This window comes from Bacillus rossius, chromosome 12 (assembly GCF_032445375.1).
Source record: "Bacillus rossius redtenbacheri isolate Brsri chromosome 12, Brsri_v3, whole genome shotgun sequence".
In the NCBI taxonomy this organism is placed as follows: Eukaryota; Metazoa; Arthropoda; class Insecta; order Phasmatodea; family Bacillidae; genus Bacillus; species Bacillus rossius.
This window is the reverse complement of record NC_086339.1, coordinates 159,895-185,716: the sequence shown is the minus strand read 5'-3', so window position 1 is coordinate 185,716 and position 25,822 is coordinate 159,895. Positions and strand designations below refer to the sequence as shown.

The 25,822-nt window shown below is 51.6% G+C and overlaps 1 protein-coding gene across 1 annotated transcript in view; it reads right to left on the bottom strand.

The window, feature by feature from the left end:
• The window catches only part of LOC134537225 (adenylate kinase isoenzyme 5), a 55,690-nt gene extending 31,189 nt beyond the window's left edge, over positions 1-24,501 (bottom strand). The window contains exon 1 of the mRNA XM_063377490.1: positions 24,417-24,501. Within this exon, the coding sequence (XP_063233560.1) occupies positions 24,417-24,438 (22 nt within the window). The 5' untranslated portion in view covers positions 24,439-24,501. The remainder of the gene's footprint in view (positions 1-24,416) is intronic.
• Between the last annotated feature and the right edge of the window lie 1,321 nt (positions 24,502-25,822).

The following is a 25,822-nucleotide window of genomic DNA, read 5'->3' as shown; positions in this document are numbered from 1 at the left end:
CCTGCGCTCACACTGCGCTCAACAACACTGCTCTCAACTCATCCAAGGCACATTCTGCTGGGCTGCGGGCACCCGAGCACACCTGCACTCTACCTGCGCTCACACTGCGCTCAAAAACACTGCTCTCAACTCATCCACTGCACATTCTGCTGGGCTGCGGGCACCCGAGCACACCTGCACTCTACCTGCGCTCACACTGCGCTCAACAACACTGCTCTCAACTCATCCAAGGCACATTCTGCTGGGCTGCGGGCACCCGAGCACACCTGCACTCTACCTGCGCTCACACTGCGCTCAACAACACTGCTCTCAACTCATCCACGGCACATTCTGCTGGGCTGCGGGCACCCGAGGAGACCAGCACTCTACCTGCGCTCGCACTGCGCTCAACAACACTGCTCTCAACTCATCCACGGCACATTCTGCTGGGCTGCGGGCACCCGAGGAGACCAGCACTCTACCTGCGCTACACTGCGCTCAACAACACTGCTGTCAACTCATCCACGGCACATTCTGCTGGGCTGCGGGCACCCGAGCACACCTGCACTCTACCTGCGCTACACTGCGCTCAACAACACTGCTCTCAACTCATCCACGGCACATTCTGCTGGGCTGCGGGCACCCGAGCACACCTGCACTCTACCTGCGCTACACTGCGCTCAACAACACTGCTCTCAACTCATCCACGGCACATTCTGCTGGGCTGCGGGCACCCGAGCAAACCTGCACTCTACCTGCGCTACACTGCGCTCAACAACACTGCTGTCAACTCATCCACGGCACATTCTGCTGGGCTGCGGGCACCCGAGCACACCTGCACTCTACCTGCGCTACACTGCGCTCAACAACACTGCTCTCAACTCATCCACGGCACATTCTGCTGGGCTGCGGGCACCCGAGCACACCTGCACTCTACCTGCGCTACACTGCGCTCAACAACACTGCTCTCAACTCATCCACGGCACATTCTGCTGGGCTGCGGGCACCCGAGGAGACCAGCACTATACCTGCGCTCACACTGCGCTCAACAACACTGCTCTCAACTCATCCACGGCACATTCTGCTGGGCTGCGGGCACCCGAGCACACCTGCACTCTACCTGCGCTACACTGCGCTCAACAACACTGCTCTCAACTCATCCACGGGACATTCTGCTGGGCTGCGGGCACCCGAGCACACCTGCACTCTACCTGCGCTCACACTGCGCTCAACAACACTGCTCTCAACTCATCCACGGCACATTCTGCTGGGCTGCGGGCACCCGAGCACACCTGCACTCTACCTGCGCTCACACTGCGCTCAACAACACTGCTCTCAACTCATCCACGGGACATTCTGCTGGGCTGCGGGCACCCGAGCACACCTGCACTCTACCTGCGCTCGCACTGCGCTCAACAACACTGCTCTCAACTCATACACGGGGCATTCTGCTGGGCTGCGGGCACCCGAGCACACCTGCACTCTACCTGCGCTACACTGCGAACAACAACACTGCTGTCAACTCATCCACGGCACATTCTGCTGGGCTGCGGGCACCCGAGCACACCTGCACTCTACCTGCGCTCACACTGCGCTCAACAACACTGCTGTCAACTCATCCACGGCACATTCTGCTGGGCTGCGGGCACCCGAGCACACCTGCACTCTACCTGCGCTCACACTGCGCTCAACAACACTGCTCTCAACTCATCCACGGCACATTCTGCTGGGCTGCGGGCACCCGAGCACACCTGCACTCTACCTGCGCTACACTGCGAACAACAACACTGCTGTCAACTCATCCAAGGCACATTCTGCTGGGCTGCGGGCACCCGAGGAGACCAGCACTCTACCTGCGCTACACTGCGCTCAACAACACTGCTCTCAACTCATCCACGGCACATTCTGCTGGGCTGCGGGCACCCGAGCACACCTGCACTCTACCTGCGCTCACACTGCGCTCAACAACACTGCTCTCAACTCATCCACGGGACATTCTGCTGGGCTGCGGGCACCCGAGCACACCTGCACTCTACCTGCGCTACACTGCGCTCAACAACACTGCTCTCAACTCATCCACGGCACATTCTGCTGGGCTGCGGGCACCCGAGCACACCTGCACTCTACCTGCGCTACACTGCGCTCAACAACACTGCTGTCAACTCATCCACGGGACATTCTGCTGGGCTGCGGGCACCCGAGCACACCTGCACTCTACCTGCGCTACACTGCGCTCAACAACACTGCTCTCAACTCATCCACGGCACATTCTGCTGGGCTGCGGGCACCCGAGCACACCTGCACTCTACCTGCGCTACACTGCGCTCAACAACACTGCTGTCAACTCATCCACGGGACATTCTGCTGGGCTGCGGGCACCCGATCACACCTGCACTCTACCTGCGCTCACACTGCGCTCAACAACACTGCTCTCAACTCATCCACGGTACATTCTGCTGGGCTGCGGGCACCCGAGCACACCTGCACTCTACCTGCGCTACACTGCGCTCAACAACACTGCTCTCAACTCATCCACGGCACATTCTGCTGGGCTGCGGGCACCCGAGCACACCTGCACTCTACCTGCGCTACACTGCGCTCAACAACACTGCTGTCAACTCATCCACGGGACATTCTGCTGGGCTGCGGGCACCCGATCACACCTGCACTCTACCTGCGCTCACACTGCGCTCAACAACACTGCTCTCAACTCATCCACGGTACATTCTGCTGGGCTGCGGGCACCCGAGCACACCTGCACTCTACCTGCGCTACACTGCGCTCAACAACACTGCTGTCAACTCATCCACGGCACATTCTGCTGGGCTGCGGGCACCCGAGGAGACCAGCACTCTACCTGCGCTCACACTGCGCTCAACAACACTGCTCTCAACTCATCCACGGTACATTCTGCTGGGCTGCGGGCACCCGAGCACACCTGCACTCTACCTGCGCTACACTGCGCTCAACAACACTGCTCTCAACTCATCCACGGCACATTCTGCTGGGCTGCGGGCACCCGAGCACACCTGCACTCTACCTGCGCTACACTGCGCTCAACAACACTGCTGTCAACTCATCCACGGCACATTCTGCTGGGCTGCGGGCACCCGAGGAGACCAGCACTCTACCTGCGCTCACACTGCGCTCAACAACACTGCTCTCAACTCATCCACGGTACATTCTGCTGGGCTGCGGGCACCCGAGCACACCTGCACTCTACCTGCGCTACACTGCGCTCAACAACACTGCTCTCAACTCATCCACGGCACATTCTGCTGGGCTGCGGGCACCCGAGCACACCTGCACTCTACCTGCGCTACACTGCGCTCAACAACACTGCTCTCAACTCATCCACGGCACATTCTGCTGGGCTGCGGGCACCCGAGCACACCTGCACTCTACCTGCGCTACACTGCGCTCAACAACACTGCTCTCAACTCATCCACGGTACATTCTGCTGGGCTGCGGGCACCCGAGCACACCTGCACTCTACCTGCGCTACACTGCGCTCAACAACACTGCTCTCAACTCATCCACGGTACATTCTGCTGGGCTGCGGGCACCCGAGCACACCTGCACTCTACCTGCGCTACACTGCGCTCAACAACACTGCTGTCAACTCATCCAAGGCACATTCTGCTGGGCTGCGGGCACCCGAGGAGACCAGCACTCTACCTGCGCTCACACTGCGCTCAACAACACTGCTCTCAACTCATCCACGGGGCATTCTGCTGGGCTGCGGGCACCCGAGCACACCTGAACTCTACCTGCGCTCACACTGCGCTCAACAACACTGCTGTCAACTCATCCAAGGCACATTCTGCTGGGCTGCGGGCACCCGAGCACACCTGCACTCTACCTGCGCTACACTGCGCTCAACAACACTGCTGTCAACTCATCCACGGTACATTCTGCTGGGCTGCGGGCACCCGAGGAGACCAGCACTCTACCTGCGCTCACACTGCGCTCAACAACACTGCTCTCAACTCATCCACGGGGCATTCTGCTGGGCTGCAAGCACCCGAGCACACCTGCACTCTACCTGTGCTCACACTGCGCTCAACAACACTGCTCTCAACTCATCCACGGGTCATTCTGCTGGGCTGCGGGCACCCGAGCACACCTGAACTCTACCTGCGCTCACACTGCGCTCAACAACACTGCTGTCAACTCATCCAAGGCACATTCTGCTGGGCTGCGGGCACCCGAGCACACCTGCACTCTACCTGCGCTACACTGCGCTCAACAACACTGCTCTCAACTCATCCACGGGACATTCTGCTGGGCTGCGGGCACCCGAGCACACCTGAACTCTACCTGCGCTACACTGCGCTCAACAACACTGCTCTCAACTCATCCACGGGGCATTCTGCTGGGCTGCGGGCACCCGAGCACACCTGCACTCTACCTGCGCTACACTGCGCTCAACAACACTGCTCTCAACTCATCCACGGGACATTCTGCTGGGCTGCGGGCACCCGAGCACACCTGCACTCTACCTGCGCTACACTGCGCTCAACAACACTGCTCTCAACTCATCCACGGCACATTCTGCTGGGCTGCGGGCACCCGACGAGACCAGCACTCTACCTGCGCTCACACTGCGCTCAACAACACTGCTCTCAACTCATCCACGGGGCATTCTGCTGGGCTGCGGGCACCCGAGCACACCTGCACTCTACCTGCGCTACACTGCGCTCAACAACACTGCTCTCAACTCATCCACGGCACATTCTGCTGGGCTGCGGGCACCCGACGAGACCAGCACTCTACCTGCGCTCACACTGCGCTCAACAACACTGCTCTCAACTCATCCACGGGGCATTCTGCTGGGCTGCGGGCACCCGAGCACACCTGCACTCTACCTGCGCTACACTGCGCTCAACAACACTGCTCTCAACTCATCCACGGGGCATTCTGCTGGGCTGCGGGCACCCGAGCACACCTGCACTCTACCTGCGCTACACTACGCTCAACAACACTGCTCTCAACTCATCCACGGGACATTCTGCTGGGCTGCGGGCACCCGAGCACACCTGCACTCTACCTGCGCTACACTGCGCTCAACAACACTGCTCTCAACTCATCCACGGCACATTCTGCTGGGCTGCGGGCACCCGACGAGACCAGCACTCTACCTGCGCTCACACTGCGCTCAACAACACTGCTCTCAACTCATCCACGGGACATTCTGCTGGGCTGCGGGCACCCGAGCACACCTGCACTCTACCTGCGCTACACTGCGCTCAACAACACTGCTCTCAACTCATCCACGGGACATTCTGCTGGGCTGCGGGCACCCGAGCACACCTGCACTCTACCTGCGCTCGCACTGCGCTCAACAACACTGCTCTCAACTCATCCACGGTACATTCTGCTGGGCTGCGGGCACCCGAGCACACCTGCACTCTACCTGCGCTACACTGCGCTCAACAACACTGCTCTCAACTCATCCACGGGACATTCTGCTGGGCTGCGGGCACCCGAGCACACCTGAACTCTACCTGCGCTACACTGCGCTCAACAACACTGCTCTCAACTCATCCACGGGGCATTCTGCTGGGCTGCGGGCACCCGAGCACACCTGCACTCTACCTGCGCTACACTGCGCTCAACAACACTGCTCTCAACTCATCCACGGGACATTCTGCTGGGCTGCGGGCACCCGAGCACACCTGCACTCTACCTGCGCTACACTGCGCTCAACAACACTGCTCTCAACTCATCCACGGCACATTCTGCTGGGCTGCGGGCACCCGACGAGACCAGCACTCTACCTGCGCTCACACTGCGCTCAACAACACTGCTCTCAACTCATCCACGGGGCATTCTGCTGGGCTGCGGGCACCCGAGCACACCTGCACTCTACCTGCGCTACACTGCGCTCAACAACACTGCTCTCAACTCATCCACGGCACATTCTGCTGGGCTGCGGGCACCCGACGAGACCAGCACTCTACCTGCGCTCACACTGCGCTCAACAACACTGCTCTCAACTCATCCACGGGGCATTCTGCTGGGCTGCGGGCACCCGAGCACACCTGCACTCTACCTGCGCTACACTGCGCTCAACAACACTGCTCTCAACTCATCCACGGGGCATTCTGCTGGGCTGCGGGCACCCGAGCACACCTGCACTCTACCTGCGCTACACTACGCTCAACAACACTGCTCTCAACTCATCCACGGGACATTCTGCTGGGCTGCGGGCACCCGAGCACACCTGCACTCTACCTGCGCTACACTGCGCTCAACAACACTGCTCTCAACTCATCCACGGCACATTCTGCTGGGCTGCGGGCACCCGACGAGACCAGCACTCTACCTGCGCTCACACTGCGCTCAACAACACTGCTCTCAACTCATCCACGGGACATTCTGCTGGGCTGCGGGCACCCGAGCACACCTGCACTCTACCTGCGCTACACTGCGCTCAACAACACTGCTCTCAACTCATCCACGGGACATTCTGCTGGGCTGCGGGCACCCGAGCACACCTGCACTCTACCTGCGCTCGCACTGCGCTCAACAACACTGCTCTCAACTCATCCACGGTACATTCTGCTGGGCTGCGGGCACCCGAGCACACCTGCACTCTACCTGCGCTCACACTGCGCTCAACAACACTGCTGTCAACTCATCCACGGCACATTCTGCTGGGCTGCGGGCACCCGAGCACACCTGCACTCTACCTGCGCTCACACTGCGCTCAACAACACTGCTCTCAACTCATCCACGGCACATTCTGCTGGGCTGCGGGCACCCGAGCACACCTGCACTCTACCTGCGCTCACACTGCGCTCAACAACACTGCTCTCAACTCATCCACTGCACATTCTGCTGGGCTGCGGGAACCCGAGCACACCTGCACTCTACCTGCGCTCACACTGCGCTCAACAACACTGCTCTCAACTCATCCACGGCACATTCTGCTGGGCTGCGGGCACCCGAGCACACCTGCACTCTACCTGCGCTCACACTGCGCTCAACAACACTGCTCTCAACTCATCCACGGCACATTCTGCTGGGCTGCGGGCACCCGAGCACACCTGCACTCTACCTGCGCTACACTGCGCTCAACAACACTGCTCTCAACTCATCCACTGCACATTCTGCTGGGCTGCGGGCACCCGAGCACACCTGCACTCTACCTGCGCTCACACTGCGCTCAACAACACTGCTCTCAACTCATCCAAGGCACATTCTGCTGGGCTGCGGGCACCCGAGCACACCTGCACTCTACCTGCGCTACACTGCGCTCAACAACACTGCTCTCAACTCATCCAAGGCACATTCTGCTGGGCTGCGGGCACCCGAGCACACCTGCACTCTACCTGCGCTCACACTGCGCTCAACAACACTGCTCTCAACTCATCCACTGCACATTCTGCTGGGCTGCGGGCACCCGAGCACACCTGCACTCTACCTGCGCTCACACTGCGCTCAACAACACTGCTCTCAACTCATCCACGGCACATTCTGCTGGGCTGCGGGCACCCGAGCACACCTGCACTCTACCTGCGCTCACACTGCGCTCAACAACACTGCTCTCAACTCATCCACGGCACATTCTGCTGGGCTGCGGGCACCCGAGCACACCTGCACTCTACCTGCGCTACACTGCGCTCAACAACACTGCTCTCAACTCATCCACTGCACATTCTGCTGGGCTGCGGGCACCCGAGCACACCTGCACTCTACCTGCGCTCACACTGCGCTCAACAACACTGCTCTCAACTCATCCAAGGCACATTCTGCTGGGCTGCGGGCACCCGAGCACACCTGCACTCTACCTGCGCTCACACTGCGCTCAAAAACACTGCTCTCAACTCATCCACTGCACATTCTGCTGGGCTGCGGGCACCCGAGCACACCTGCACTCTACCTGCGCTCACACTGCGCTCAACAACACTGCTCTCAACTCATCCAAGGCACATTCTGCTGGGCTGCGGGCACCCGAGCACACCTGCACTCTACCTGCGCTCACACTGCGCTCAACAACACTGCTCTCAACTCATCCACGGCACATTCTGCTGGGCTGCGGGCACCCGAGGAGACCAGCACTCTACCTGCGCTCACACTGCGCTCAACAACACTGCTCTCAACTCATCCACGGCACATTCTGCTGGGCTGCGGGCACCCGAGGAGACCAGCACTCTACCTGCGCTCACACTGCGCTCAACAACACTGCTCTCAACTCATCCACGGCACATTCTGCTGGGCTGCGGGCACCCAAGCACACCTGCACTCTACCTGCGCTCACACTGCGCTCAACAACACTGCTCTCAACTCATCCACGGCACATTCTGCTGGGCTGCAGGCACTCGAGCACACCTGCACTCTACCTGCGCTCACACTGCGCTCAACAACACTGCTCTCAACTCATCCACTGCACATTCTGCTGGGCTGCGGGCACCCGAGCACACCTGCACTCTACCTGCGCTCACACTGCGCTCAACAACACTGCTCTCAACTCATCCACGGCACATTCTGCTGGGCTGCGGGCACCCGAGCACACCTGCACTCTACCTGCGCTCACACTGCGCTCAACAACACTGCTCTCAACTCATCCACTGCACATTCTGCTGGGCTGCGGGCACCCGAGCAAACCTGCACTCTACCTGCGCTCACACTGCGCTCAACAACACTGCTCTCAACTCATCCACGGCACATTCTGCTGGGCTGCGGGCACCCGAGCACACCTGCACTCTACCTGCGCTCACACTGCGCTCAACAACACTGCTCTCAACTCATCCACGGCACATTCTGCTGGGCTGCGGGCACCCGAGCACACCTGCACTCTACCTGCGCTCACACTGCGCTCAACAACACTGCTCTCAACTCATCCACTGCACATTCTGCTGGGCTGCGGGCACCCGAGCACACCTGCACTCTACCTGCGCTCACACTGCGCTCAACAACACTGCTCTCAACTCATCCAAGGCACATTCTGCTGGGCTGCGGGCACCCGAGCACACCTGCACTCTACCTGCGCTCACACTGCGCTCAACAACACTGCTCTCAACTCATCCACGGCACATTCTGCTGGGCTGCGGGCACCCGAGGAGACCAGCACTCTACCTGCGCTCACACTGCGCTCAACAACACTGCTCTCAACTCATCCACGGCACATTCTGCTGGGCTGCGGGCACCCGAGGAGACCAGCACTCTACCTGCGCTCACACTGCGCTCAACAACACTGCTCTCAACTCATCCACGGCACATTCTGCTGGGCTGCGGGCACCCAAGCACACCTGCACTCTACCTGCGCTCACACTGCGCTCAACAACACTGCTCTCAACTCATCCACGGCACATTCTGCTGGGCTGCGGGCACCCGAGCACACCTGCACTCTACCTGCGCTCACACTGCGCTCAACAACACTGCTCTCAACTCATCCACGGGGCATTCTGCTGGGCTGCGGGCACCCGAGGAGACCAGCACTCTACCTGCGCTACACTGCGCTCAACAACACTGCTCTCAACTCATCCACGGGACATTCTGCTGGGCTGCGTGCACCCGAGGAGACCAGCACTCTACCTGCGCTACACTGCGCTCAACAACACTGCTGTCAACTCATTCACGGCACATTCTGCTGGGCTGCGGGCACCCGAGCACACCTGCACTCTACCTGCGCTACACTGCGCTCAACAACACTGCTCTCAACTCATCCACGGGACATTCTGCTGGGCTGCGGGCACCCGAGGAGACCAGCACTCTACCTGCGCTACACTGCGCTCAACAACACTGCTCTCAACTCATCCACGGGACATTCTGCTGGGCTGCGGGCACCCGAGGAGACCAGCACTCTACCTGCGCTCACACTGCGCTCAACAACACTGCTCTCAACTCATCCACGGCACATTCTGCTGGGCTGCGGGCACCCGAGCACACCTGCACTCTACCTGCGCTACACTGCGCTCAACAACAATGCTCTCAACTCATCCACGGGACATTCTGCTGGGCTGCGGGCACCCGAGCACACCTGCACTCTACCTGCGCTACACTGCGCTCAACAACACTGCTCTTAACTCATCCACGGGACATTCTGCTGGGCTGCGGGCACCCGAGGAGACCAGCACTCTACCTGCGCTCACACTGCGCTCAACAACACTGCTCTCAACTCATCCACGGGACATTCTGCTGGGCTGCGGGCACCCGAGGAGACCAGCACTCTACCTGCGCTCACACTGCGCTCAACAACACTGCTCTCAACTCATCCACGGCACATTCTGCTGGGCTGCGGGCACCCGAGCACACCTGCACTCTACCTGCGCTACACTGCGCTCAACAACACTGCTCTTAACTCATCCACGGCACATTCTGCTGGGCTGCGGGCACCCGAGCACACCTGCACTCTACCTGCGCTACACTGCGCTCAACAACACTGCTCTCAACTCATCCACGGTACATTCTGCTGGGCTGCGGGCACCCGAGGAGACCAGCACTCTACCTGCGCTACACTGCGCTCAACAACACTGCTCTCAACTCATCCACGGCACATTCTGCTGGGCTGCGGGCACCCGAGCACACCTGCACTCTACCTGCGCTACACTGCGCTCAACAACACTGCTCTTAACTCATCCACGGCACATTCTGCTGGGCTGCGGGCACCCGAGCACACCTGCACTCTACCTGCGCTACACTGCGCTCAACAACACTGCTCTCAACTCATCCACGGCACATTCTGCTGGGCTGCGGGCACCCGAGCACACATGCACTCTACCTGCGCTCGCACTGCGCTCAACAACACTGCTCTCAACTCATCCACGGCACATTCTGCTGGGCTGCGGGCACCCGAGCACACCTGCACTCTACCTGCGCTCACACTGCGCTCAACAACACTGCTCTCAACTCATTCACGGCACATTCTGCTGGGCTGCGGGCACCCGAGGAGACCAGCACTCTACCTGCGCTACACTGCGCTCAACAACACTGCTCTCAACTCATCCACGGCACATTCTGCTGGGCTGCGGGCACCCGAGCACACCTGCACTCTACCTGCGCTACACTGCGCTCAACAACACTGCTGTCAACTCATCCACGGGACATTCTGCTGGGCTGCGGGCACCCGATCACACCTGCACTCTACCTGCGCTCACACTGCGCTCAACAACACTGCTGTCAACTCATCCACGGTACATTCTGCTGGGCTGCGGGCACCCGAGGAGACCAGCACTCTACCTGCGCTCACACTGCGCTCAACAACACTGCTCTCAACTCATTCACGGCACATTCTGCTGGGCTGCGGGCACCCGAGGAGACCAGCATTCTACCTGCGCTCACACTGCGCTCAACAACACTGCTCTCAACTCATCCACGGTACATTCTGCTGGGCTGCGGGCACCCGAGGAGACCAGCACTCTACCTGCGCTCACACTGCGCTCAACAACACTGCTCTCAACTCATCCACGGCACATTCTGCTGGGCTGCGGGCACCCGAGGAGACCAGCACTCTACCTGCGCTCACACTGCGCTCAACAACACTGCTCTCAACTCATCCACGGTACATTCTGCTGGGCTGCGGGCACCCGAGGAGACCAGCACTCTACCTGCGCTCACACTGCGCTCAACAACACTGCTCTCAACTCATTCACGGCACATTCTGCTGGGCTGCGGGCACCCGAGCACACCTGCACTCTACCTGCGCTCACACTGCGCTCAACAACACTGCTCTCAACTCATCCACGGTACATTCTGCTGGGCTGCGGGCACCCGAGCACACCAGCACTCTACCTGCGCTCACACTGCGCTCAACAACACTGCTCTCAACTCATTCACGGCACATTCTGCTGGGCTGCGGGCACCCGAGGAGACCAGCACTCTACCTGCGCTCACACTGCGCTCAACAACACTGCTGTCAACTCATCCACGGCACATTCTGCTGGGCTGCGGGCACCCGAGCACACCTGCACTCTACCTGCGCTACACTGCGCTCAACAACACTGCTGTCAACTCATCTACGGGACATTCTGCTGGGCTGCGGGCACCCGAGCACACCTGCACTCTACCTGCGCTCACACTGCGCTCAACAACACTGCTCTCAACTCATCCACTGCACATTCTGCTGGGCTGCGGGCACCCGAGCACACCTGCACTCTACCTGCGCTACACTGCGCTCAACAACACTGCTCTCAACTCATCCACTGCACATTCTGCTGGGCTGCGGGCACCCGAGGACACCTGCACTCTACCTGCGCTACACTGCGCTCAACAACACTGCTGTCAACTCATCCACGGGACATTCTGCTGGGCTGCGGGCACCCGAGCACACCTGCACTCTACCTGCGCTACACTGCGCTCAACAACACTGCTCTCAACTCATCCACTGCACATTCTGCTGGGCTGCGGGCACCCGAGCACACCTGCACTCTACCTGCGCTACACTGCGCTCAACAACACTGCTGTCAACTCATCCACGGCACATTCTGCTGGGCTGCGGGCACCCGAGCACACCTGCACTTTACCTGCGCTCACACTGCGCTCAACAACACTGCTCTCAACTCATCCACGGGGCATTCTGCTGGGCTGCGGGCACCCGAGCACACCTGCACTCTACCTGCGCTACACTGCGCTCAACAACACTGCTCTCAACTCATCCACGGCACATTCTGCTGGGCTGCGGGCACCCGAGCACACCTGCACTCTACCTGCGCTACACTGCGCTCAACAACACTGCTGTCAACTCATCCACGGCACATTCTGCTGGGCTGCGGGCACCCGAGCACACCTGCACTCTACCTGCGCTACACTGCGCTCAACAACACTGCTCTCAACTCATCCACGGCACATTCTGCTGGGCTGCGGGCACCCGAGCACACCTGCACTCTACCTGCGCTACACTGCGCTCAACAACACTGCTCTCAACTCATCCACTGCACATTCTGCTGGGCTGCGGGCACCCGAGGACACCTGCACTCTACCTGCGCTACACTGCGCTCAACAACACTGCTGTCAACTCATCCACGGGACATTCTGCTGGGCTGCGGGCACCCGAGCACACCTGCACTCTACCTGCGCTCGCACTGCACTCAACAACACTGCTCTCAACTCATCCACGGCACATTCTGCTGGGCTGCGGGCACCCGAGCACACCTGCACTCTACCTGCGCTCGCACTGCGCTCAACAACACTGCTCTCAACTCATCCACGGCACATTCTGCTGGGCTGCGGGCACCCGAGCACACCTGCACTCTACCTGCGCTCACACTGCGCTCAACAACACTGCTCTCAACTCATCCACTGCACATTCTGCTGGGCTGCGGGCACCCGAGCACACCTGCACTCTACCTGCGCTACACTGCGCTCAACAACACTGCTGTCAACTCATCCACGGGACATTCTACTGGGCTGCGGGCACCCGAGCACACCTGCACTCTACCTGCGCTACACTGCGCTCAACAACACTGCTGTCAACTTATCCACGGTACATTCTGCTGGGCTGCAGGCACCCGAGCACACCTGCACTCTACCTGCGCTACACTGTGCTCAACAACACTGCTGTCAACTCATCCACGGGACATTCTGCTGGGCTGCGGGCACCCGAGCACACCTGCACTCTACCTGCGCTACACTGCGCTCAACAACACTGCTGTCAACTCATCCACGGCACATTCTGCTGGGCTGCGGGCACCCGAGCACACCTGCACTCACACTGCGCTCAACAACACTGCTCTCAACTCATCCACTGCACATTCTGCTGGGCAGCGGGCACCCGAGCACACCTGCACTCTACCTGCGCTCGCACTGCGCTCAACAACACTGCTCTCAACTCATCCACGGCACATTCTGCTGGGCTGCGGGCACCCGAGCACACCTGCACTCTACCTGCGCTCGCACTGCGCTCAACAACACTGCTCTCAACTTATCCACGGCACATTCTGCTGGGCTGCGGGCACCCGAGCACACCAGCACTCTACCTGCGCTACACTGCGCTCAACAACACTGCTGTCAATTCATCCACGGGACATTCTGCTGGGCTGCGGGCACCCGAGCACACCTGCACTCTACCTGCGCTACACTGCGCTCAACAACACTGCTGTCAACTCATCCACGGGACATTCTGCTGGGCTGCGGGCACCCGAGCACACCTGCACTCTACCTGCGCTACACTGTGCTCAACAAAACTGCTGTCAACTCATCCACGGGACATTCTGCTGGGCTGCGGGCACCCGAGCACACCTGCACTCTACCTGCGCTACACTGCGCTCAACAACACTGCTGTCAACTCATCCACGGGACATTCTGCTGGGCTGCGGGCACCCGAGCACACCAGCACTCTACCTGCGCTACACTGCGCTCAACAACACTGCTGTCAACTCATCCACGGGACATTCTGCTGGGCTGCGGGCACCCGAGCACACCTGCACTCTACCTGCGCTACACTGTGCTCAACAAAACTGCTGTCAACTCATCCACGGTACATTCTGCTGGGCTGCGGGCACCCGAGCACACCAGCACTCTACCTGCGCTACACTGCGCTCAACAACACTGCTGTCAACTCATCCACGGTACATTCTGCTGGGCTGCGGTCACCCGAGCACACCTGCACTCTACCTGCGCTACACTGCGCTCAACAACACTGCTGTCAACTCATCTACGGGACATTCTGCTGGGCTGCGGGCACCCGAGCACACCTGCACTCTACCTGCGCTACACTGCGCTCAACAACACTGCTGTCAACTCATCTACGGGACATTCTGCTGGGCTGCGGGCACCCGAGCACACCTGCACTCTACCTGCGCTCACACTGCGCTCAACAACACTGCTGTCAACTCATCCACGGCACATTCTGTTGGGCTGCGGGCACCCGAGCACACCTGCACTCTACCTGCGCTACACTGCGCTCAACAACACTGCTGTCAACTCATCTACGGGACATTCTGCTGGGCTGCGGGCACCCGAGCACACCTGCACTCTACCTGCGCTACACTGCGCTCAACAACACTGCTGTCAACTCATCCACGGCACATTCTGCTGGGCTGCGGGCACCCGAGCACACCTGCACTCTACCTGCGCTACACTGCGCTCAACAACACTGCTCTCAACTCATCCACGGCACATTCTGCTGGGCTGCGGGCACCGGAGCACACCTGCTTTCTACCTGCGCTACACTGCGCTCAACAACACTGCTGTCAACTCATCCACGGCACATTCTGCTGGGCTGCGGGCACCCGAGCACACCTGCACTCTACCTGCGCTCACACTGCGCTCAACAACACTGCTCTCAACTCATCCACGGTACATTCTGCTGGGCTGCGGGCACCCGAGCACACCTGCACTCTACCTGCGCTACACTGCGCTCAACAACACTGCTCTCAACTCATCCACGGTACATTCTGCTGGGCTGCGGGCACCCGAGCACACCTGCACTCTACCTGCGCTACACTGCGCTCAACAACACTGCTCTCAACTCATCCACTGCACATTCTGCTGGGCTGCGGGCACCCGAGGACACCTGCACTCTACCTGCGCTACACTGCGCTCAACAACACTGCTGTCAACTCATCCACGGGACATTCTGCTGGGCTGCGGGCACCCGAGCACACCTGCACTCTACCTGCGCTACACTGCGCTCAACAACACTGCTCTCAACTCATCCACGGGGCATTCTGCTGGGCTGCGGGCACCCGAGCACACCTGCACTCTACCTGCGCTACACTGCGCTCAACAACACTGCTGTCAACTCATCCACGGGACATTCTGCTGGGCTGCGGGCACCCGAGGACACCTGCACTTACACTGCTTTCAACTCATCCAATGTCAATTTACTTATGTTCTTTTAAAGATTCTCGCGATGTAAAAATATATATTTAGACCATTTGTTTTAAACATACACAATTGTTAGTTTGTACTGTATGTCATAGAGAAATGTCGAAGAATAGACAAAGAAGGATTAATTCACAAAGACACAGAAAACAAGCCAAAATCAGCTATGTCGTACGTAGCGGTTTTGTCGGTGTGATGCCCAGATCATCGTTGGTTTCTTCTGTTTGCCACTGTGTTGTCAAAAGTTGTTGCTTGTCTGTATCTATTTTTTTATTTCGTCATTGACTGCCCACTATTTTCGTCTGTGCTGTGATATTGTTCTGACTGATTACGTCCACAGAATTATCTATGTTGTCTTTACATTTAACATTTGACATCGTCTGATAGAGGCTTGTTTTCTGTGTCTTTTGTATCCACTTCCTTAGCCTGTTCCTCGTTATTTCTCTATGACATAAAGTGAAAACTAGCAGGGCATTTCCCCAAAATAATGATTTTAATCAAATTTACTTAATTTGAACAAGAACTCGCAAAAATCTCGAATTTTTAACCAAGCTTAAAAAAAACTGTAATCTACATTTGCAGTCGTGGATAGTCATTAACTAATGTGTCAAATAAATAGTTACGAAGGAAAATAGAATGTTCTAATCAATGTAAATTTTTGTTAGTACGATTATAAGATCGTGAGATTTTATTTTGAATAAGTTTTGAAATAATAGTTATATTGAGGCATTGTGATATTTAGAGGCCATAAAAATATGTTATTATGGTTAAGAAATTTCACCTGTGAGGTAATTTTTTTGCTAAGAGGGGCTCAGAGGTGTAATGTACTTTGAGTGTAAATATGTATTCTCAGATTCTGCGCTAGTTGTCCATCATAAATTTGTACGCTGGACTATTTATATACACTGAAACATTATTTAGTAAATTTTAAGAGCTGGCTAAGCAAGAACGTTTTATAGAACTTGTATATTTATTTATATTTATTCTTGAAAGTGTGCTTTATCTGCGGGGGAAAAAATGGCCTTTATAGCTAATGCGTATTTATGATTTTAGAAAATCAATATGCTTCTATTAAGTTGTGCATATATTTTAATTGTTTATTATAGTGTGTAGAGGTTTATAAATAACTTGCAAGGTATGGTTGGAGTTTTAGGCAAATGTTGGTTGGCCATTATTCTGGCACATACATACAAAGTTTTAATGCATAGTGTTGTGGTGTGTGAGAAGATAACATGTTACGTGGGTAACGATAGTACTGTGAAGAGTGATGTTTACATTACACACAGATGCAAAACTTGTATACTGCAGCTGCACAAAACATTTAAGGTTTCCCTTTTTCTATGACAAAGTGAATGAGTTACAGAATAATGTTTTTGATTTCTTATGATCTTGTTGTTTGGTGTGCTTTGATTTAAAATTATTTTCGTGAGTTCCCTAAATATTGTTGAGATGGGCAATAAATATTAAGGTGTTTGAGAAATTTATCAATCTAATTTAACTTAATACTAATTTCTTTCTTTTGGTATTACTTACTACCTTTGCTCACTCTTCCCCTTTTGAATTTATGAGAAAGTTAAAGCAAGGTAGTGTACAGTAGCTTCAACTACGTTTTAACTTAAGTATTTTAATAAATTATATACTATGCTTTAGCAAATCCAAATTTAAAAAAAATTATCAACTAAATAAAATTATTATAAAATTTGTAAACTTTAAAAGGCGACGAATTCGCACTTAGGGCATCGAAAATGAGTCGCGATGTAGCTATCAGGTCACGACAGAACGCCTCAAACAGCCCCTGTTGTAAAGGTCATCGGAACCCACAAAAAATAGGGCAAACACAAAAACACCAAGGAATTAAAATCGATGAATCATGTCAAAGAATTGTCAGCCTTTATCCTCGTCCTCCAATTTCCTGTTTCATCGCTCTTTTTTTTCTTTTTTTCTTTTTTTTTCTTTTTTCCACTACACGAAATTCAAATTCTCAACAACGGAGACAGCAAAAGGACTGTTGTCGTTTTCGATAGAACGACGCAGCTTCTACCAACGTACGAGAAGGGAGAACTCGGTGGATTGCAAGATTGATATCGACCGCAATTCTCCATAGACGAACACATATTTCCTCAGCTGGCATTCCAACTATGGACTAAAAATTCAATACGCGCCATTCATTTTCCCTCTTTTTTTTAACGTCGTCGGCTAGAAAGAACTAATTCTCAGAATAGGAGGGCCGAGAATTGCCACGTAATGTTCTTTTCCGGGAACCTTCGAGTACGAATTCTTTTGTTGGATGTTCTCGCCACCATATTATGACATTCAACCATTGAACATAAATCATACTTATAGAAGTTGCCAAGCTGTTAGAAAATTCTGCTGCACTTTTGAAAGCTAACATGGCTGGCCGTCACGAGGTGGCATTGCACGGCCCTTGTCATGTGACCAGAACCCCGTGAGTGGGAGTGACCACGAGTGACCACGTGGCAGGTCACACTGGTCACGTGACTTAGAGGCCTCCTCGGGCAGATGACACAGCGGCAGAGATGGAGAGAGAGGGAACCTCTCAAGACGACGCCACAGTGTCACCGCTGCTACTAAGTCACTCTGCCCGACCACGCGCTGACGAGACATTTGACGTAGCCTCTGCACCGGGTAAGAAGTTGAACACTTATATTGTTGACTTCGAGGAGGACGAAGCAGCGCCAGCCATAAGGACTTAGTGCAGCGGTGGAGCAAGGTAACTCGGCAATCCATTGGTAAGGGAAACCGGGGAGCGATTTGAATGCAAAACTCGCTCATCGGGTAGTATAGGGTAGTATTAGATGCGTAGAATAGCACCTGCTGTTTGAAAAGTCTCGCCGACGACCTGACAGAATTTTTACTCGCCTGACGAGTGAAGTCGCAAGCGAGTAAGACGAAGTGTTTAGTGCATGAAGGGCATATGTAAACACAAGAGGGTGGTCTGTGGTGGAGTGGACAGAGGCTGGCAGGCTGAGGATCACGACTACAAACCATCGGCGACAACTTGTGAATGTTACCCGGACAGAACGACTGGCTACTCCCGGCTACTCCAAGGTACTCTAGGAAAAACACTTCCTCGACATCACTGGCCCCTTGTGGTGAACTAATGGTGTATCTGATCTCGTAGATGAGGCGAACAACAACGAAATAACAATAATTGTTAAAGCATTTTTTTTTCCGGGTTGGACACCAGCTAGAACTGCGTCCAGGACACCCCTCCCTCCCTCCCTGTGCGTGACAAGTCGATACCGCAGGCCGTGTTTCCCAAGCGATTACGCGCCTTCGCCTGGTCGCTTGGGCCACCGCCACGCATCGACCCGCCCCCTTCCCCTACCCCTCCCTCCCTCATTCAGCCTCAGGCGCTCCCTGCGTGCGTCAGCGGTCATAAGTAGTTGTTATTATTATTTGGAGGGGCATTGCGAGGACTTACCCTGAAAAATCTATTCCAATCAAATGTTCCATCTCCCGTGACTGCATGTAGTAATGCTAGTTACACAATACACATATGGCGTTTAAATACGTACGAAGGTTTAGAGAGTAACGATAAAAATCTACGTTCCATGAAGTTATTATAAATCAAGATTAATGAAAACTTTCCTAAATAGGAAAAAAAAAACGTCATTAACCGTTATCAACAAAATAATATTTTTAAGTCGACTCAAACTACCCAGTCGCCTTTGCGCAAAAGACGCTAAAGTAGTGCTGTATACAGCTATGGGGCTTTATGGGGGAGACAGGAACCGGAAAACGCTATCTTGGATTCAAACATTTTTAGTAATAACTAATTCGCACCTTTAAATTTTCAAAAAAATGGCCAAATTAAAAGCATTATTTAAAATTCAATAGAAAAGCTGAAGTTAATAGCGAATGGCTGCTATTAAAAATTTGCCCTGTGGAGTCATTAAAATTAATATTTAATTAATATTTTGGGAATGGATACAACTGTGATAATAATTCATTATATAATATGTCATGATATTTTTAAATATCTTTATGTGCTATCTCCGCTTAAGTAAAGTCAATTTTTTAAATATAAAATGACACAAAACTATTATGCCATTAAAACTGGTGAAATCAATATTGCGTATTTAGGCTCACATATCTCCCCTTTAATAATATGCCTCAATATATAATTTAAGCGAGAACTGATGGATGTTTCTTCCACAAAACTAAATAGTGTTACCGAGCAAAAAGCTTAACAATTTTAGCACTTAAATAATATCTTTGTACCAGTAAAGAAATTGACAAATAGGTTTAGCTTGGATTAAAGTCTAATAATTCAATGTAAATGCAGAGGTTATTTCCAAAATGAATCTTTAGCATTTTTTTCATGTTATCTGATAAAATTAAAGAATAAAAGTGAAGACTAACTTATAATTCTGCTATGACAATATGTTTAATTTACATACATATATATTATATAATAACTATATATTATTTTTACTGTCTATGAAAGCATTTGTGTCGTTACAATTAAAATCATACGAAGTAATCATTTGAAGAGAATGGAAAATTCGCGAGTTTATCAGTGACTCTTGGATGGACTTCACCGTATTTTACTCTCGGCACATGTAACTTTCCCAATGTCTTTCAGAGTTCTATTTTTTTTGGTTTTATGTTTCCCATTGGCTCGCCAAATAACAAAAAAAAAATATATTTTGTAAGTTGACAAAACCTTTCTTAATATCAACTAATTAATTTTTGTTGTATATTAAGTATTGTTACGAACGTGAGCAAGGCCGCGACACGTGCAGGTGCATAGCTGGCTGACAGCTGCCGCAACATGATATGCGCCGCGCGCGCCTGGAAGATTACAAGGATTGTCGCTTTCACCCCTCCTTCCCTCCACTCCCCGCGCGGCGCCCTGCCTTTGACACGTAACTGACACCTGGCAGCTGCGGAGTTACGCGAGCCGCCGACACGTGTTTCGAGAGATTTCTGCCGTCGGGTCGGCGCGGAATGACGCGACTGGCCCCAGCCCCGCTCGAGAGTTCTGGAAGGTGTCTGGGCCTATATATATATATATATGTGCCCGGTACGCCGGCCTGGGAGAGTGAGTAGAGTCAGACAGAGAGAGTTCAGGCGGGAGCTTTCCCGCGGCGGAGTTTCCGGGGCGATAGTGCCGCGGGTGCTGCAGAGTGGCGAAGTCCTTGGACGAAGGTTCCAGGGCAGGGAGTCAGTGAGTGAGTGAAGTCGGGAGTTTTTCCGCGGCGGAGTTCCTAGCGAAGTTCCGAGCAAGGAGTAGAGTGTATCTTCGGCGAAGGGAAGTGCGGCGGCGGCGGTGGAGGAGTGTGGCGACGGAGTCCTGCGACGGAGGACCACGAGGGGTGCTGCGGCGAGAGTTGCGCCAGAGGTGCGGCCCTGCGAGGTGTGCGGTGTCTAAAAACGAGCAACTGGAGGAAGCAACATTTTTAAGTACAATTGATTAAATGACATTTTTAGATTATTTGTTAGTAATGCAAATAGTGGCAATAAATAAAACTGTGTGTGTAATAAAATCTTTAATTGGGCTATCCTTTACGAACCCGCGGTAAATCGTAACAGTATAATATAATATTAAGTGATATGTTATTGGATCATTGAACAATGGGAGACGATGGGAGGGTTTGGTTATTACCATGTAGCGACGCACCTTTTACAATACATTTGAAAATTTTCCACGATGGTTATAACATGTTTAACGTATAGATTACGAATAGCCAAGGAGGACGGAAACAGGTGGGCGCAGTCTCAGTGGTCCTATCTCAGTTTCCTCCTCCATGTTCATGATTGGTCCGTGCCAATGATATATAGATAAGATATTTAGAGTGAGTAGTGTGTGATTCTTTTGTAAACTGCGTGATTGTGTTGTTAAAGTCATATGATTTTAAGAAATGTAAGAATCATCTCTACTTTTGATTTCTTTTGCACTATGTTCAGATCTCCACGTAGTATTATACAACCTTAATAACAAGTTTGCCTATTGGTAGAATATATTTAAATTCCCATTTGGAGATCTATAAAATGCCAATCAGAAAATATTTTATGTTTTCCAAATATATTTCAATGACCGAACACTCAATATCCTTTTCCCTGCTGAGAGACAAAATATCATATCTACATTTTAAGTTGTTATGTATACCTGTCTGAACAAAAATACAACTTCCCAATCCAGTATAATTATTTCGGCAAAAACTAAAAAAACTATGCACTAACTCTAGATTACTCAGTTTGTACATACCTATATCTTCCTCTTTATCCCAGTGTTCTTTATACACAAATTTTTTTGGTTCAAAACTACAATCTGAATAATTTATATGTAGATATATCTCAAGGTATTTGTTTCTAATAGAAAATTTTGTACATTTTCATGGATACTTATTTATTGACTTAAAGTAGTAGTACTTTCACTTACAATCTTTGAAGGTTTATAACTTTTTTATATTTTACAAATTAAACTTGGTTGCATTGCTGACTTTACCAGTCTATTCTCTAAGACCAAAAAACATTTTTGGAAAGAAATTTTCTGAGGGATTTTTTCTACATTGTGGGAATTTCAGTTGGGTTATGCTTATAGTGGTACCTAATAGATGCCAATGAAGTCCTCACTAATTCCAAGAAGATACTCTATATACCAATGCCTAACAGCTCACATATTTTCCCAAGAAAGCCTTGCGTTGTTTTTACCACACGTCTGTCTAGTAGATGGCATAAACTTCACTTCTCTATCTGTAGGCAAACGCAGTAACGAAAAAAGACAAACTCTCAGAGCATCATATGTAATCGGAATGGGAAATGAGTGTCACCAGATATTTAAAAATGAGTTGACTAATTTCCACTAATATTATAAAGAAAGAGTGTCAGTTTGTTTGTAAGAAATATATACTCGAAAATCAATGAGACGATTTCAATTTTTTTTTTACAATTTGGAGATACATTATTACAAATAGACATAGACTGTGTTTTATTTTTAAAAAAATACTGTTTCCTTAATATATGCTTTAAGGAAGTTTTCTAACTAACATCGGAGAAAAACGATCAATCGGACTGCATTATTAGCTTAAGCCAGTTAAACCGTTACAGTGTGACCCAACAACCACGACATTCCGGCACGTGCTGAACACGTCAGTGTGTGTTGTCTTATGTATGCTTACAAGTGAACATAATTTGGGACAATTCATTCCATCTTTAATTATCTTTTTTCCCATCAAATTTTCACAGTATTAGTTCAATAAATTTGAATTTGAAGGCCAGAAACGAAAGAAAAAAATTAGCTGAATTTTGACAGTTAATTTGTGTATTAGATTTTTATGGTGTTTATTTAAAGAAAATCTATTCTTTTAAAATCTCACTGTTTACCGTGCGAAGCCGAGTACCGCAGCTGGTTATTTATTTGTAAAATAGCTTGAAGTGACGGTAAGTTAGAGTTCTCACTCGGGTCTGTGTTGTGGATCTAGGACGCGTGCTCCAAGGAGCTCGGTGGACGAGACGGTGTACACACGTGACGCTGTACCAGCCAATCAGCACGACCCACACGCACGAGCGCCGAGTGGGTTGCACATTTAGCCTCTGTGCATGGCCGAGGACCTCTCCTCCGCTTCCACGGGACTCGCTGATTCAACTTCGCCATACTTGGTACATTCAAGTATTTTTAATTGGGCGATGTCTTCATCAATATTCCCTACAAGCTCAAGTGTGGATTTGTGTTTAAGGTACTCGGTCAGCTTAACGTGCAGAATTACACCGCAGTCAAGACTTGTGACAGCGATATAGTTGGATTGGATGCATAAGTAACTATTTCCCTGATTCTTATGCCACCGGATGAACAAACATGCTCCATATCACTATGGAAGTGTGGAAGACCATAAAGTTATACTTAAAGTGCATAGTTCATATACATCAATTAAATTATTTACTACAACTGAAAACAATAATTGTTAGGTACGTAAAAATTGGCTATATTTGTGTCCATCCAGTGAATGTATGTCTTTGAGGTCTTAACTTTCCAGTACATAAATAGAATTATTAATTTAAAAAATAATAATTATGCTGGTAATTAAGAATGAAAATTATTTAATTGTGGCACTAACAATTTTTCAGGTTTGTAAATGGAATATAAATATTCATGTAAAATTATAGATATTTGTAAATGTGTAGCAACTGTATCACTACAATACAGTGTTTGCAGTAATACTGGGTTCGTATTCTTACCCGGCCATTTACGCTGTGTTGTACAAGTAACTCCAATAGTTGAAGTTATTTGTAAACCGTTCCCTGAATAGCTTTACAGTATTAACTGCGGAAATTAATAAGCACGATAAAACCAAATAAAGTCAAATTATTACATATTTGATTACATTTTCATTGGTTTGAAAACCTATGCTTTAATGAAACATAAAATATATAATTATGAGGCTATTTTCGTCATAAATATACAATGTTATCTCGTAAAACGTATTTAATATATGAAAAAATAACCACAGCCATGTGTTATACAAAGTTACTATATTTCTTGTAGTATTACAAACTATTTCTTGGCAACAAGTTTCCAAAGGAATCTTGTGTAAAAGTAGAGAAAATATTTTTCTGCGCACCACAATGCGTTGCACTAACATGTTATGACTCGATTAATATAACACATGTGTGCATTAGTTAAGCAACAATTCACTTACCTGTGTCCAAGCAAATTCCCATAGTCCAGGGTCACAGCAGGTTGAGCTATGCGGATTGGCGTTGCGGTGATTCTCGACGTTGCTCATCCACAGAACGATAAACGAAAAAAAAAAAAAAAAAACAGTTTATTCTCTCGAAAGAGAAATAAAAACAATGAGGTTAAACGAAAACATTATCAACTCCTCCCATCATTTTAGTTCGTCAAGAGGCAAACCAAGCGTGTGAAGTCTACATTTTCAAGGTTAGGACAGTTCCAGCCGGGCTCGCCGATGCACTGTCACTTCCTCTTCTTGGCCATGGTCTGGGAGTATCAGGTCCACGTGTTTGGCCAGCGAGTGGTGCAGGCGCTGCGCTCCCGCAGCTAGGCGGCTCGACCAATCACGGCGCGGGAGCCAGCGACCGGCGCCGCGGCGCATAGTGCCTCGTGAATAATGGAGTCGCGGGCTTCTGGGACGCCTAGACGCCGAGCTCGCCTCCCGATTGGCCAGCCACCGCGCATGCGCAGTGCGAGCTCCCTCTCCCCTCCCCCCCCCCCCTGTACAGTCCTACAGGCGACTCCGAGCGACTTCCCTTATTTCTGAATTATACACAATACGTAACCGGTTCGTTCCAAGACAGAAAAAAAAGTGTGTCTGCTGGAACAAGCAACATTTCATTGGCTGCTAATCTCTCGTTATTGCTGTCGCAGGAAAGAATTTTCGTAGAAAAACGATTCCGAGTACTGGCTACTATAAAAGACAAATTTTACGCTAAAATTTTTTAATGTAACTAGTTATGTTTTCAAATTCAAAGTTTTCTTCGGCTATGATTCCAACCACTTAACAACAGTTCCGCTGATATTAAATTCACAAGTGTCTACAAATTTCGGAAATCTGTTCTTGCCACATACTGGCAAATAAATTCCGGTTATAAAATCTGAAGATTGTAAAATGATGATCATGCCTGAGAATAGAGAATAACTCCACAGTATTCCAGGCAGTCTTCATTGTTTAAGATAACATTTTTAGCTGACAGAACTTTGAATTTAGTGAACGCGTACCGACCTGAACGTAATAACTTATTTGTGCGTTAATGATTTAGTTTCGATGTAGGCCGAAGTGTAAACAGGAACGCAGATTGTGTTTTGTTTGTTGTAGGAAACCCCTAAATGAGTAAAAACTGGGGAGTGAAGCAGCATCAGTTAATGTTTTTATTCTGCCATGTTAAAAAAGATTTCGTAAATGGTTTTCCAACTTTACTTTGGAAATGTTCAACACTTTATATCGTTGACGGTTTTTTCAATAATCTCCCTGTACGATCTTAGTGTTTGGGGTAAACTTTAAATACACTCCGTAGGAATAAAGCTATGTTTATCCCCTCAAGCAACGAACTTATATTCTTTAATCTGTTTCAACTTGGCCCTCAT